The sequence below is a fragment of the Podarcis melisellensis genome (genome assembly GCF_964234715.1).
Source record: "Podarcis melisellensis genome assembly, chromosome: 16".
Taxonomy (NCBI): domain Eukaryota; kingdom Metazoa; phylum Chordata; class Lepidosauria; order Squamata; family Lacertidae; genus Podarcis; species Podarcis melisellensis.
In genome coordinates, this window is record NC_138533.1 from 14,842,945 (window position 1) to 14,857,329 (window position 14,385).

Below are 14,385 nucleotides of genomic sequence, written 5' to 3' on the forward strand. Positions count from 1 at the left end.
TGCTTCCTATCTATTGCCCGTCAGGACATTTTGATCTAGAAATCGCCTTCTTTTGTCAAGCCTGAATTTGCAAAAATTTAACCCACAAAGATCATGTGGGCAAACTCTGTGTTGCTGGTTTTTGTGGTTTTTAAAAAATCCTTTTTCTGTGCAGACAGCAAGAGCCCAAATTACACGACTGGAATTACTTTGTCGATCTTCACATATTTATTCTGTTTCTGCAATGCAGCAGAGCACTGAGCTACATCAAAGACATCTGGCAAGCTGCAACCCACTGGAAGTGCTGCTCTGGCCTCTGAGATTCCACCGCAACTCGTTTTGGAGCAATAAGGACTAGAAACATTTTCAGTTAATTAAGGAAACATTTTTTAAGAAATCTGAGATCTTTGGCACGCAAAAGGCAGATTCCTGGAAAAGGCAGATTCCTGTTTATAGGAAGTTAAGAAAGCTGTACTGAGAAACCTGACATATTAAACAGAACTGGATTTATTTTGGGATGGGAAAAATAGCTAACTCCGCTTTTTGATTATGGATGTCACTAGACATCCAGAAAGCAACATAAAAACTCTCAATCTGGATTTTGAATGATTTCTAATCAAGCTTGAATTTTGGGGACTAGATTTTAGTAACCACTGAAAGCCAAATGTTTCTTGAACAGCAAATTAACACCAGGGAACTTTCTGAGTTTTTGTCAGGTTTAACCATTTCGGCTAGGCTAGGGGAATGTTTGCAGTCAAGTCTGCAGAATTTCAAATTTATGCAGAATCTTAATTTAGGTCTAGTTGGGCGCTTCATGTGTGCATGGAACAGAGAGCAACCTTTTTTCTCTGTCTCTCTCTCTCTCTCTCTCTCTCTCTCTCACACACACACACACACACCAGCCATTTGCTAAAGAGTCAATGGAAGCATAACAGAGCAGTAGAAGGAATTGGAGCACACCAGAGTTGTCTGTAGATGCTGGTGGGTTAAAGATTAAACTGGATTTCCCTGGCTGGGCGGGAAATTAGGGGGGTTATTTACTTGCATTTTTGAAAGGGGAGGGAGAAATGAGCAAATGTAACTTATTTTAATAAATAATATATTCAAACCTCTGAGGGTTTGGAATGTAATTTTGGCAAAGCTGCTGCTCCACACTTCTTTGAGGACATCAACGGTGAATGCAGAGTCCACAGAGATATTACCAAGAGGGTATTTTTCTCCATATCACGGTTGGATACAAGAAAGCTGCCAAAATGCTGTAATTTCAGTAATGACAGTGACGGTAGCTAATTTCCCTCAGATCAACAGATCACATGTTCACTCATTATTTTACAACAAGGAACACACCTTTGTGTTTTAATATGCTGACTCCAGATTATTAAACTCTAAACCCATTGGCTGTTAATACTTCCGCTAGGTGTGCCTTAATCCTAAAGCATGTTCTGAGAAGAAAGGCCCGCTGAGTTCAATATCCATTCACACTTTGTAAGATTCTTCAATCAGGGCAGTCCGGAGGGTGGCTACTCAATGTATTTACTAGAATGTAAGCTCTACTAGATACAGTGGGACCATCCTTATCCCAACTAACCACACATAGGATTGGGCCATTGATTAAAAAATGGAACAAGAGCAGCAAGAAAGTTCACCAATTTATTACACCAGCAGCTGCCACAAGTGCCTCTTGAAACCCAAGCCTTACTCCATTTCAAGGTGTTAACGCGAAGTGAGACAGAAAAGGGGCTAATCTTGTCTAATCCAATATGTGATCCAGTTTACAGAGTATTCAATTTTCTGCTCCAAAGCCTAATCTGGTTTCAGCAGGAGGACTCTCCCCCCAACTCCCTCCCAGGCCAGCTGGTGAGCATCTGACAGCTGTCAAAGTTCCTGAATTCAGTCCAGTTCTTCTATCAGGGGCTTCTTAGCAGGAGGCACTTTGGCCCCCCACATCCGCTCCAGTTCCTGGCTGACAGCCCCCACCTCCTTGACCATGTCTAGGTGGGCGTGGTATTCCTGCTGCACCTCCAAGGCCAGGAGGCTCAGAGCCACTTCATTCTCATTCACCCAGGAGAGCAAGAACTCACACTTCTTCTGGGCCCCAGAGATTCTGGCTCGGTCCTGGGCAGGTAGCCGCCTCTTCCCTTTGCTCAGCAGTCGGGCCATGTGGGCGAGGGCAGCCAGGCTGAACCCCTTTTGCTGGGCCTGGCACTCCCCCATTAAAATCTGGGCCACGGCCACCATCACCTCAGCATTGCCCAGCAGGCATTCAGGGTATTGCCCCATTGCCAGTGCCTGGAGGGCAGCTTGTAGGGCCTCGGCTGTAGAGTGGAAAACCTGCTTTGCCCCCAGAGCCCCAGAAACGTCAAGGACCGTCTCGCAAAACTCAGGAAGCATCTCTGCCTCGTCCGCCTCTCCGTTATACAGCGCCAAAGCGTAGGCATAGGCATAGAGAACATTGGGCAGCTGGAAGCGGACCAGAGGTGAGGCAGGAGTACGAGTCAGGGAGGCCAGTGGAGGGATGGAGGATGGCAACGTGGGCACTGCTTGCTGTCGAAGCCTCCGGGTGCCGGTGGGAGAAGCCTCTTCTGTGTGGGTGGGAAGTGGTGGCTGTTGCAAAGAGGCCTCCGGGTGCCGGTGGGGCTCCTGCTCCTGAGCATCCCTGGAGTCCCCCTGGAGCTCCTGGATCAGGGTAGTGCCATTGCATCTCTTGCCCCTTAGCCACCAAGGCTCCCAGGCCGGCAGGAGTCCTGAGATCTGTCCGCTGCTCAGCAGCCGCTGGAAGTGCTTCCTCTGGCCGGGGCTCAGCTGCTCCCACAGCGCCTCCTCTTGTTCCACGTCAGGGTTGAGGCCTAGCGAAAGGCCGTCATCCCCGGGCTCGCGTAGCTCCTGCAGCCGCAGGAGGGCCTCTCTCAGGCGGCGCTGGGAAGCCTTGTCCCCCCGAAGGCCCCGGAGACTTAGCTCCAGCTCGCGGCTCTGGAAGTCCTGGGCGCAGGTACCGTGGTCCCGGTAGCAGGGCACGGAGCAGAAGCGGAGGTGGCACCGCGGGCAAGTGTAAGGGGCTCGCCCGGCTTGGCAGTGCCCGCAGGGAATATCCGGCGCGGGACTCGAACCCGCGGAATCCATGCCGGAGAAGAGGCAGCCGAGGAACGCCGAGCGCGTTCGGGAATTTCCGGCAGCAGCCTGTTTAAAGGGTTTCCGCGTTAATACCTTGCTGCGAATCGGAAGTTTCCGTTCATTCTCGGGCCGGAGAGCGCCGAGCCCCAGAAGGCTGTGCGCGCGTTCCTTGAAAACTGGTTTCCGCGCAGACGCACTCACGTATGTAAATCTAGCCACAACAGTGCATTGTGGGAGGAAAACCGGAGAACAGACCGGGGACTTTAGGGCATCTGAAGTCATAAATCTACCGATATTATATATGGAAGCATTGCTGTTCTACCAGAGCGGTTTATTGCACCTACTTTGAAGAGGTCACCATATCTTGCATAACAGAGCCAAAGAGTGCCCAGGAGGTGCTTGAGCGTTCCCAACTCATACTTACCTGGCAGGGGAGACACCATGATCATGAAGGTGGTTTTCCCAGGGTGAGGCTCATCCATTGCACTGCGGGTGTGCTGACCCCTGCGATTTCCCCAAATGCGGGAAACTCGACTGCATAATTTGTGGTAGTGGGGGACTGCGTTCGCGCTTTCCCCTGATTTTTCGGTAATAAAAATAGATCCAGTGTATCCTGCTGCTTTTAAGCTTAGAAGTGCTTCTGAGAGCAGAGGCTGTGTTATATCCACTTAATATATTTATAGCGCTCATATCCAGAGTAGTTGGCGTTTAGTTGGCGCTGTGCTACGCTGAGAAGTTAGCCACGCTGGTTTGAGATATAAGCATACCTGATTTGTTAAGTGGGTCGTATACTGTTCTTAATGGTGGAGGCTGGTTCTTAAGGCGAGTGCCATGTTGCCCCACCAAGCAGAACATTCAGCATGCCCCATCTACTTAACTGCCTTCTGATTTACAACCAGGGTAAGGAGGGGGTCACTTATCAATTTTCTCCTCCTTAATGGGACTGTTGCTCCTTGTAGATCTCTGCTGCAGGGAGGATGGGGGCAGGGGACACAAAACCTCCACCTGCAGTTTGGCCTCCCTGCCTTCTCCAATACCCAACAGGTATTGTGCAGGTGTGTGCCAAAATCCTGAGCTAGTTACAATATGCGGTGTATTTGTACAATTTGGCAGGTGTGCGCCAAAATCCTGATTGCGAAGAGCAATTTTCATAGGGTCCAAAAATGTGAGCTGGGAGCAGGGGATGGACAAGCTCTTGGAGGGCGTGGCAGCTCCTTCTGCTCTTTGAACAATATAGAATAAAAATAATTGTGCACCAGTTAATTTGTTGTCAACAGTTCAGCTTAATGTTGCATTTGAATGCTTATGCCTGCAGACATGGGGCAGGAAGCAGAAGAATGTAACTTCCAGAGACCTCAAAGGAATGGGGGTAGAGTGTGGTAGTGAAGAATCAACACTGTATAAATTTACAGAGAGAAATAGGCAACACCAGTGGGTGGGCAACAGGGACGACTGGAGCAATTGGGAGAGGGAGGAGCAGCTGGCAGCATTTCCAGGTCCGGCTAGAGCTTAATTGGCAACATGTATTTACTTGCAATTTCTGAACCCACCGACTCAAGCCCATCTTAAATAGCTAAACACATGCCACCAAGCAGAGGTAGTAGAGCAGGTAATGTAATCTGCGTTCCCCTTCTTCAAGAGCAGCATTTTTAGCACTACCATGCTACTACAGTGGTCAACCTGTGGCTGTCCACTTTGGACCATGGCCAGGTTCCTGTCTCCCCTCCAATAAAACATCCCTTGGCAGGAAAAAAAGCATGGCAAGGACAAGCCAGAATCCTTCTCCATGATACTTGTGTTGGAAATATTTTCTGTATGAAAGCAGTCCATCCTGTGAGCCCTCTCCAATGACAGACTTAAAAATACATCAAACTAAATGAGCACTGTGTTGGCCATTGGCCCTCTCCCTCCATTACTTTCTTGCTTTGTGAACTCCTAGTGGAAGTGATTTGTCAAATAGTAGAGGCTAATGCACTACATATAAAAACCAGCCGTGGAAATATGCCATCATGGAGGGGCAATGGAGAGCTTGCCCATTTTAAATGCATATATGCTTACTTCTTATTTTTATGAAGGTGGCCGGTGACAGTATTTCCCTCTAAAAACTCTTACCCTGAAAAAGGAACTTCCCCCTCCCAAGACTGATTTAGTAATCCCCGAGTGATCGGAAAGAGGACATTAAGCACTTTTCTACTTGCTTCGCAGTCCTCTCCACTCAGCTGTGCTGTGATGGGTGGATTCTTGAATGTTTTTGAAGTGGGTAGACCACAATCTTGAACCTGATATACAAATTTTTAAAATAGCTAAACGGAGGCTTAGTTTGGTCAGAATGGAGTATATATATTTTCAGAGTTAACACTAAATACAATACTACTGGCTGAAAATTTGTGTCCTGAGATTTTTAGACTCATCTACCCATGTACTAGGGGACGCGGGTGGTGCTGTGGTCTAAACCACAGAGCCTAGGGCTTGGCAATTCAAATCACTGCAACGGGATGAGCTCCTGTTGCTTGGTCCCTGCTCCTGCCAACCTAGCAGTTCGAAAGCATGTCAAAGTGCAAGTAGATAAATAGGTACCACTCCGGCAGGAAGGTAAATGGCGTTTCTAGTTCACCAGAAGCGAATTAGTCGTGCTGGCCACATGACCAGGAAGCTGTACAAGATGAGTGCTACAACTCCAGAGTCATCCATGACTGGACCTAACGGTCAGGGGTCCCTTTACCTTTACCCATGTACTATCTGCAACCAAAGGGGCACATGGGTTGCCAGATGTGAAATACAGTGGCATTATTTTCAGCTCTCCTACACCACTTTGCAACTTTGATTGCCCCACTTTCTCTGAATCGACTGCAGTCCTCGGGCTCAAGTGAAACAAAGCCCCTGTTCCCAATAAGGAAGAAAAACACCCACCAACACCAGGTCCAAGCTAAGATCAGATTTATTAGGTAACTGGGTGCTGCTTAGGAGTTGGCATTGGGGCCCTTCTTCTTGCCAAAGCCTGGCACAATGTTGACAAAGCGGCGGTTGTATTGCATGCGCCTCTTGGCACGGCCAGTCTTCTTCTTCTTCTTCTCTTGCTTAGCAACCTGGGAGAACAAAACCGAACAGGAATCAGTAAAAGATCCACTTGAATTTCAGCAAGGAATTCAGCCTACCACCATTCACCCTGCCCTGCAGCCTCAATTTCCACCATGCAAAGTCTAGCCCCTGATACGCAACTCCCAGAACCACACCCTGAAAGTCGGGCAGTTGACAGCTCTCCACCCAGCCCAATCCTGCCTGAAGACATTTGGGCACTTAAGTTATGGACTGGGCCAAATTCAGCAGCTGCTAGCTCAAGAGCATGCCGGGGTAAACTATACTTCATGGATTTCTCCCTGGACTGCAAGCCAGGCACTCTTATGCTGATGGGGCTTTGTGGCTCAGAGTCCTCCCATACAGCAGAAAACAAAAACAGGACCTACCTTTGGGGTCTGGCCTCTCACTTTGCCAGCACGAGCCAGGGAGCCATGGACCTTACCTGAGGAGGAGAGAAACACAAAAAGATATCAGGGAGGCCACTGGAGGCACCACCACAGCTGACAGAAGTGACCAGAGGCGTGTGGGCTAAAGAAAATCTTGTCAACCAGGACCTTTGTTGATGAGAAGATATTTGGGTCCAGGGAGAAGAGGCTGGCACAGCCCTTTACAGGAGGGCTAAAACCCACCCGCTGGCTATTGTTTGAAAGTTTACTCTCCACATTCTTTACGCAGGGTAAAATCCTGACTTCTGATCACCTGCGGCAATGAAATGCTGGTCTTCTAGCCAACTGGACCCAACAAGCCTCAACCCAACTGCCATCACCTTGGTACCTGCCCCCCGGCCACAAATAGTTCTGGGGGCTCCATACTTACCACCCAGCATGCGTGCAGCAACCTCCAGGGTTGTGAGGTCACTGATGCCACACTGCCCAATGACCGCATCATCTTCCAGGGGGGTTCCACCAAGAAGGATCACTTGATCCTCAGGCACAATGCCCTCCAAGGACTCGATGTGGGCCTGGGGAGGGGAAGGGAGATATGAGTCACCGAAACACCCCACCGCTCTAATTGCAACAGCAGGGAGGGTGGCACAAAGGCCACGGACAAGGAAAACGGAATTGAGCTGGAAGGACACGTCGACAGCCAACTCTTCAGTAGCCCTTGTGTGTGAACTTCCCAGTCCCTCAAGGAAAAGTCAGCAGAGATGGGGTAGCGTGTGTGCCCAACCCTCCCCTAAGAAAGCCCTGGTGAATTTTTGTAAGGGCATGTCTGAAACGAAGCAAGGGAAAAATAGCAGTAGAAAAAGGAGCATGGAGGGGAAGGGTTAAGCACCACCACCACTCTGCTTCACTTCTACCAACACCCCAGCTGTATCAAGGTTCTGTTGAATGTGTTTGCAGGAGCCATGCATTTTATTTGTTAGCTAAGGAAGGACAGTCTCTAGGCAGCTTACAATCAACTATTAAAAGCATACAAAATGATTTAAAATGTCCACCAAAATGTAACATTGATTATGGGGAGGGGGGAGAGTAACAATAAAGCCCTGCTTGTCTCAGCCTCTTTCCCAAGCTGCAAGAAAGAGAAGCCACTGCACACTGTGTCTTCTGTGTCTTCAATGGACCTCAAGGTGTTCTCTCATCCAGGCACTGACCAGACCCAGATAGGCTCACTCACTCAGCCTAGGGTTGCTGCCTTCAGACCACAGACCTAGTCCTAAGGCCACCCAAGGCCACTAGAATGAGCTGGAAGGACCTGAAAGGCCACAGGTGTCTGACCCAATATCCCCTTCCCCACCCCCAGCAACTGGTCACACAAGCAGATGGCTGCTGGGCCGCTAAGAAATAGCCAAGGCTCCAGGTGACTCCTGCAAACAAAGTTAAGCTGTAATGAAAGGTGGCAAAACTATAGATACAAGTGTCAAGAGCCTCAGACCAATCTATACAGGGGGGTAATCCCTTCCCAACTTCAAATACAGCAGCTAGAGAACAGCAGAAGCAACACTCGCTATTGCTATGCAACAAACCAAGTACAGTGAACCTAGTGGGGTACAGCACTCTGCCTTGAACACCAATAGATGGAAAAGTGGGACAATAATTTAGTAAATAGCACAACAACTGTTCCTTACCTTAAGGTGAGCTACTGTTTCTTGCCCGGACACCTCAAGGGTGTGCAGATTCTGAGCACGAATAAAGAGTTGCATGGTTCCACCTGTGCTGAAGAGAACAGCAATCAGATTAGGGTGCAAAAGTATAGCATTTCCTCCTGAGGATTAGACAAATTCATGAAAAAGAGGTCTATTGATGGCCACAAGCCACAATAGCTATGCTCTGCCCTCCACAGTAGGAGGCAGCAATGCTTCTGAATACCAGTTGCTGGAAACCACAGAAGAGGAGAGGGCTCTTGTGCTCAAATCCTGCTTGCTCATTTCCCACAGGCATCTGGTGGGCACTGCAAGAATAGGATGCTGGACTAGATGGGCTATTGGCCGGATCCAGCAGCCTCTTCTTACTTCTTAAGCTAGTACCACTGGCATTTACCCACCTATCTTTTGGACTAGGAAACTCTCTCTCCATTCTGTAAAGCAGACCTCAAGGTAATGCTGCTGTTCAAGAACAAACTCAGAATGTGAGATGTGGCTCACAAGCCTCTCCATTCAGCCTGCTATTGGTGCTCATCCTGGCAACAACTTAGCTTCCATCAAGATACTGCTGGAAGGCCCCTAAATTCTTTGTTTCAGGGACTCACAAAATTGTCCGTGTGTATCCTTCCAAATATGGTGCAGGGAACAGAGTCCACTAGGAAATGCCAACCTGAACACAGTTCCTCTCAAAGATTATCGCCGCCCCCCATTTGAACAACACACAGTGCCATCTGCTGGGCCACAAACAGCTCCACACACAGAAACAGAGATGTCTTGACCTATCTGTTGCAAAGTGAGAAGGTAGCCGTCCCCAATTCTCTTTCAGAGAATCCTGGTCACACACACACTGTACCATTCAAGGCACAGCACTGCCACCTTAACAGCCATGGCTGCCCCTCTGCCCTGGGAACTGCAGTATATTAACGGGAACTGTAATTCTGTGATGGGTGAACTACCGTTCCCATGTTTATTTGTGGGGAGCCATGTCTGTTAACATGGCATAAATGTGTTTTAAATGTATAGTGGGGATGTGACCAAATACTACAGTTCTGAAATCATATCTCTTGTATTCCTTCCCACACCTTAGCAACCAGGCTTAACAATATGAATACCAGCATCCTGACTTACTCCCCATCCACCCAGCCTTCTCCCTGCAATTCCTATCTGCTTTCTACCTTATTAAACTCTTCCATCTCTTCCCCACACCCTGCTACCCCTCCATTTATCTTTCTATCTTAAAAGAGGACCCAGGAGGTTCAGACTCTTAATCCCATTCCTCCACTGAATTCTCCAGGAAAAGCCAGGAGTTCACTTAGACAGTGTTTTCCCCCAGTCACATAAAAAGCACTCAGGAGTCCTGGCTCTTATCACTCCCTTACAAAAAAAATACCAATACAAAAACCCCAAGTACTGTATTTAATTACCCACGCCCAATCGTTATGTCCTTAACCTCACTTACACATACCCCAAGCCCACTCTACCTACATGAGAAGAGTTATGCACAACCAGTTATGCACTGCCTATGTTTTTAGTTGTTTCCATTTTATCCGTTAGATGCCTTGAGTCCCTGTCAGTGGGGAGAGGCAGGATATAAATAAGTATAATGCCCAGGGAACGTTGATTATGGGGCAACATGAAAACCTAGTCACTGCATAAAGGTCTCCTGCAATGCCTCTGTACAGCAACCTTCCTTGTCTCCTTAAAGTCTCCAGCAAAACTCATCTGGATCATTCCTAGTCCCTACTTTTTACTTCAAGCAAAGGATGTGCCATTCAAGCAACGTTCTCTCCTCGCTTCCATTCCCTCACCCCGTTTTTGCCTCGGTAACCTGTCATGCCCCTTCTTGAGGAAGCAGCATCCACACATAGGGGGTCATATAAGAATGGCAACAAGGCAAACCCGTCCCGTCCCCCCAGCTTCGTTTGCTCCTCAGGCTTTTAAAAGCGGCTCCATGGCCTTTGCCTGCCTGCGCAGTCTCTCAGTCTTAGCAGCGTGAGAAGAGCCTTGCTGGCCGCGTTTTCCGTACGGACTGACACGGGGAGCCTCTCTACGGTCCCCGCGGAAGCCGAGGCTACGGGGACGGACGGTCCGACCAAGGCAACTCCGGCCGCCCGCATCGCTGGAACACGCGTCCCGCTCCATCTCCACGTGCTTCACGGGGCCCTGCGAGCCGCGTGCAGCCGAGGCCAGTCCTGCTCCGAGTAGGCCCACTGGGCCAAGGGCCAGAAGTCAGCCGCGCTCATTCACTTCATGGGGTCTACTTCCGAGTAGGTCGAATGCGGGCTCCACTCCCTGCCCTTCCCCAATTCCCCCCTCTCCAAATAGGAGGCCTGGATTTGAGGGCTGGCTCAAGGGGACTCAGGAGTCCGGGGGACCCCACCCCCACCATTTTCCTTTTGATTCCCCTCCCTTCCCGTCTCACCCTCAGTCGCCGATCCAAGATGGAGCCGGGAGAGCCGAAGAGTCGCCGCCGCTCCGCGCACGCAGACGAGGGAAAAGGAAAGAGGCAGGAAATGGGGCGGGACTACCAGGGCGCAGGCGCAGTGGGGTCGGGCGTGGGCGTGGGCATCTCTATGGTTGGTTCGGCTTTGTGTTCTCTCGCGGCCGCGCTGGCACCATCATTTTGTCTCTATGGTGGCGCCGTGCCCTCTCTATGGTAGGGTCGCGTTGACGCCTTCAACCCGCGCTTCTCCTCCTCCTCGCAAGATGGCGACTTTGGCTTTCGCCAGAGTTGGGCTACGGACGGGGCCGTTGCTGGGAGGATGGCGGCAGCGACTCTTGGCGGCGGCTCATACGGTAAAGGGGACTCGAGCACAGCTTGAGGGAGGGGGCGGGGGGCCGTGGAAGGAAGCGGCTAGGGATTAGGTTGTGAGACGGGCGCCGCCTCTGCCGGAGCTTCAGGGCACGGGCAAAAATACAGCGGGTAGAGCTTCCTCTCCAAAAGAAAAGAGCATTTTCTAGCTTTGCAAATCCGTGTTTGCTCTGTGTTATGTAAAAAATGAGCGGTGAGGGTGAGGGCAGTGGTTTTTATTTTATTTGACATCATCTGGGATGCTGAGTAGGGACTTCGCAGTCCCCTCTAATGCAGGAATGGGGAAGTTTTGGCCCTCGAGATGTTGTTGGGAGCCCTGCTCTCCTCAGGCCCAAATAGCTTGGCTATTAGAATGGACTAATGGGAATTGTAATCCAGCAACATCTGGTGGGCTGTAGGCTCCTGACCGATACTTCATAGACTATTATCCTTATTTGTTTACTCTACAAGGAGGTCAGGATGGTAGACATGGACATCTTCCTATCTCTTCCTTGCCCCATTTTTTATTCTTCTGGGGTGCTTGTTAGGCAGAGTGGCTCAAGTTGAATTTTGTGATTGACCAGCCCGGGATACCAGGTGCAACTAATGTGGAGCAGCTGAGAGTCTCCAACCCAATTCACTGCATATGGGTATCCTCCCCACTAGCCAATCCGCACTTAGAACACAGGGGACCCAGGAAACTCCTGATACTGGTGTGTGAAATACAAATTATACTATCATGAATCAGCAAACCTTAAACCAGGGATGTAAAAGGGAAAGAGACATGTCATCTAACTCCTCAAAATTACAATGGTCTTCTGCGTTTCCCCTACAGGGTGGGTGCTTCCTTGCTGAAGGTCTTCAAACAGAGGCTAGGAAGCCATCTTTTGGGGCAAGCTGTTGAGTGATGTTCTAGCTCTGGATTTCCCCATCAAGCAGGGGGTTGAATTAGGTGGCCTTGCAAGATCTCCTTCAAACATTGTGCCTATTCTGTCTGGCCAAAATGGTTCAATAAGACTTATAAAAAATGTTTTAGGAACATTTAGTTTCAGTTCCCCGTTAGCATACGATTCTCATTCTCCGTAGCTGAAGAAAGAACTGATTTCTCTCTGACAAATTTATCTCTGCCATTATTATAGCAGAAAAATAGTGACGATATCCCCAAGCAAAATTCTTGTAAGTTGACTAACGTTTTTCTGTTTCAGAGGCAAGCTTCAGCAGAAACCAGCTCTGCAGAACAGAAATATCCAGGGATTATTGAATCTACTAATGAATATAGGTTTGTGGAGAGACTTATACCTCCCTCCCGAGTACCAGTACCCCCGAAACGTGACAGTTATCCCACCCCTTCTGGATGGAGCCCACCTCAAGGTAAAATACAGGGGAAGGGGTAATTTGATTGCTCTAAATAGTTCAGAGTCTTAGACTCACAAGACCATTTTGGCCCAACCAGGTCTAACTGCCCTGTCCCTGGCATCATTTATGGCATCAGGTGTGGGGTTGGTGAAGACCTGGCTGAGCTGAAAGAGGGTTTGCTGGCACCATCGATCAGGCTGTTTGGTCTGATTTGCAAAGGTCTCAGTAAGAACCGTGTGGTCAAAAGTCGTATTGATGTCAGAGGAAGGGTCATAGCTCACTGGTAGAGCATCTTATTTAACTGCAGATGGTTCAAGGTTCAATTCCCTGTGGTATCTCCAGGTAGGCCTGGGAGAGTTCTTATTGAAATCCCGGAGAGCCACTCAGTGTAGACAGTAGTTAACAAGATGGACTGACTTAATATACAGCTGCATCCACCTGCCAAACCTCACCTGTGATAGGTGAGGGAGAGAGCGAGATGCAGTTGCCCACCCTTAGCTTTTGAAGGGAAGGGGTCCCTGAAAGAGTTTGTACATGTACTATCCTTTCGGCACCCTAGGAAGTAAAGTTTGAACTAGATACAGAAGGCAGCAGAAAGCACATCACACCATTCTGTCACTGGCGATAAGCAAGTCTGGCACTAGTAGGTGCCTGTATATGACATTTCATTTATTGCACAAGGTATAAACCTTTTAAGTCAGTACTTCTACCTGCTTCTGATTCACATCACCCCTTTCCCTTATTCTCTTGCTAGAACCTCAAGATGTTTTGTGGCTTTAATTAATTACACAAATTAGGAAAGCCTATAAAATTAGTGGAGGGTTGGAGGAGGAAGGGGGGGCAAGTATACCCAGCTCTCTGCTTTGTGCTTTGTTTTAGTTATATAAATGTGACCATCTGTAGATCCACACATTTTGCTTTCTCCTACCCTAGACCCACCTCCTGACCTTCCTTATTTTGTAAGGAGGTCGCGAATGCACAATATCCCAGTTTACACAGATACTACCTTCAGAGGGTGCAGGAAGATGACGGTCATCAGAAAGATTGAAGGCGATATTTGGGTAGGTGTTATTCACATTGTTCCTTCTCTCCTGCCCATGTCACTTTTGCATACTGCACCCCATTGTTTTTTCTTATACTAGGATGATAAAATAAGTGGATTATCTATGGATAAAAAGGTAAAGGGACCCCTGACCATTAGGTCCAGTTGTGGCTGACTCTTGGGGTTGCAGCGCGGTACCTATTTATTTACTTGCACTTTGACGTGCTTTTGAACTGCTAGGTTGGCAGGAGCAGGGACCGAGCAACGGGAGCTCACTCCATCGCAGGGATTCGAACTGCCAACCTTCTGATCAGCAAGTCCTAGGCTCTGTGGTTTAACCCACAGCGCCACCCGCGTCCCTATCTATGGATAGTTCCAGGTTAATCCGGAGCAAGTGGCTGTGATCTTATTGGTAGCAGAGAGTTGAGGATTGTTTAACAACTACAACAGTGGTGGCTGTACTGTTCTTAGCCAGTCATTAGGAAATTGAGGTGGGTTAATCATGCTACTTTCTGATCTTTTTTTCATTTCCTCCCAGGCCCTTGAAAATGAAGTGAAGGAATTCATCACACAGCTGTCTGGGCGGACAGCAGTCACCCAAGTGCATGAAGTTTCCTGCATGATTCGCGTCAAGGGATTTTTTGAGCAGGAATTAAAAAAGTGGCTGTTGGACAAAGGCTTTTAAATAAATGAGAGATATTCTCACTAGTTTTTTATCTTCTTGTAAGGTCCACTTTTCTAATAATGTTGATCAGTAGGGTGGGAATAATGAGCAGGGGGGAGATTATTTAGGCCTAGAGGTTTGCATTTGTACTGCAGGAAACAAACGGCTCTTTCAAGTGTGCTGAGCAAGCATAGCCTAAGCATTTTCTACTTTCGGCCAAGTGGAACTTCTAGATGCCTGCCATCGAGTTCCTTGTTAGGGAATAGCACTTTTGCTAAAGA

The 14,385-nt window shown here is 48.7% G+C and overlaps 3 protein-coding genes across 4 annotated transcripts; 1 reads left to right on the forward strand and 2 right to left on the reverse strand.

Moving 5' to 3' along the window:
* Positions 1 to 848: 848 nt before the first annotated feature.
* ZNHIT2 (zinc finger HIT-type containing 2) lies at positions 849 to 3,239 on the reverse strand. The gene has a single exon (XM_081893044.1). It carries the CDS (start codon positions 3,097 to 3,099, stop codon positions 1,870 to 1,872), a length of 1,230 nt encoding a protein of 409 aa, XP_081749170.1. The 5' UTR covers positions 3,100 to 3,239; the 3' UTR covers positions 849 to 1,869.
* Positions 3,240 to 6,010: 2,771 nt separating this feature from the next.
* Positions 6,011 to 10,802, reverse strand: FAU (FAU ubiquitin like and ribosomal protein S30 fusion). 2 transcript variants are annotated; one of them, XM_081892854.1, is made up of 5 exons: positions 10,674 to 10,802; positions 8,237 to 8,319; positions 6,985 to 7,129; positions 6,555 to 6,610; positions 6,011 to 6,176 (listed from the first exon to the last, which is right to left on the reverse strand). In XM_081892854.1, exons 2-5 carry the CDS (start codon positions 8,309 to 8,311, stop codon positions 6,051 to 6,053), a joined length of 402 nt encoding a protein of 133 aa, XP_081748980.1. In that variant the 5' UTR covers positions 8,312 to 8,319; positions 10,674 to 10,802; the 3' UTR covers positions 6,011 to 6,050. The 2 variants fall into 2 exon arrangements, with proteins under 2 accessions (XP_081748980.1, XP_081748981.1); XM_081892855.1 differs by having other exon boundaries at positions 8,237 to 8,324; positions 10,674 to 10,783.
* Positions 10,803 to 10,893: 91 nt separating this feature from the next.
* Positions 10,894 to 14,156, forward strand: MRPL49 (mitochondrial ribosomal protein L49). The gene is made up of 4 exons (XM_081892853.1): positions 10,894 to 11,047; positions 12,248 to 12,413; positions 13,332 to 13,459; positions 13,979 to 14,156. Exons 1-4 carry the CDS (start codon positions 10,958 to 10,960, stop codon positions 14,123 to 14,125), a joined length of 531 nt encoding a protein of 176 aa, XP_081748979.1. The 5' UTR covers positions 10,894 to 10,957; the 3' UTR covers positions 14,126 to 14,156.
* Positions 14,157 to 14,385: the final 229 nt, after the last annotated feature.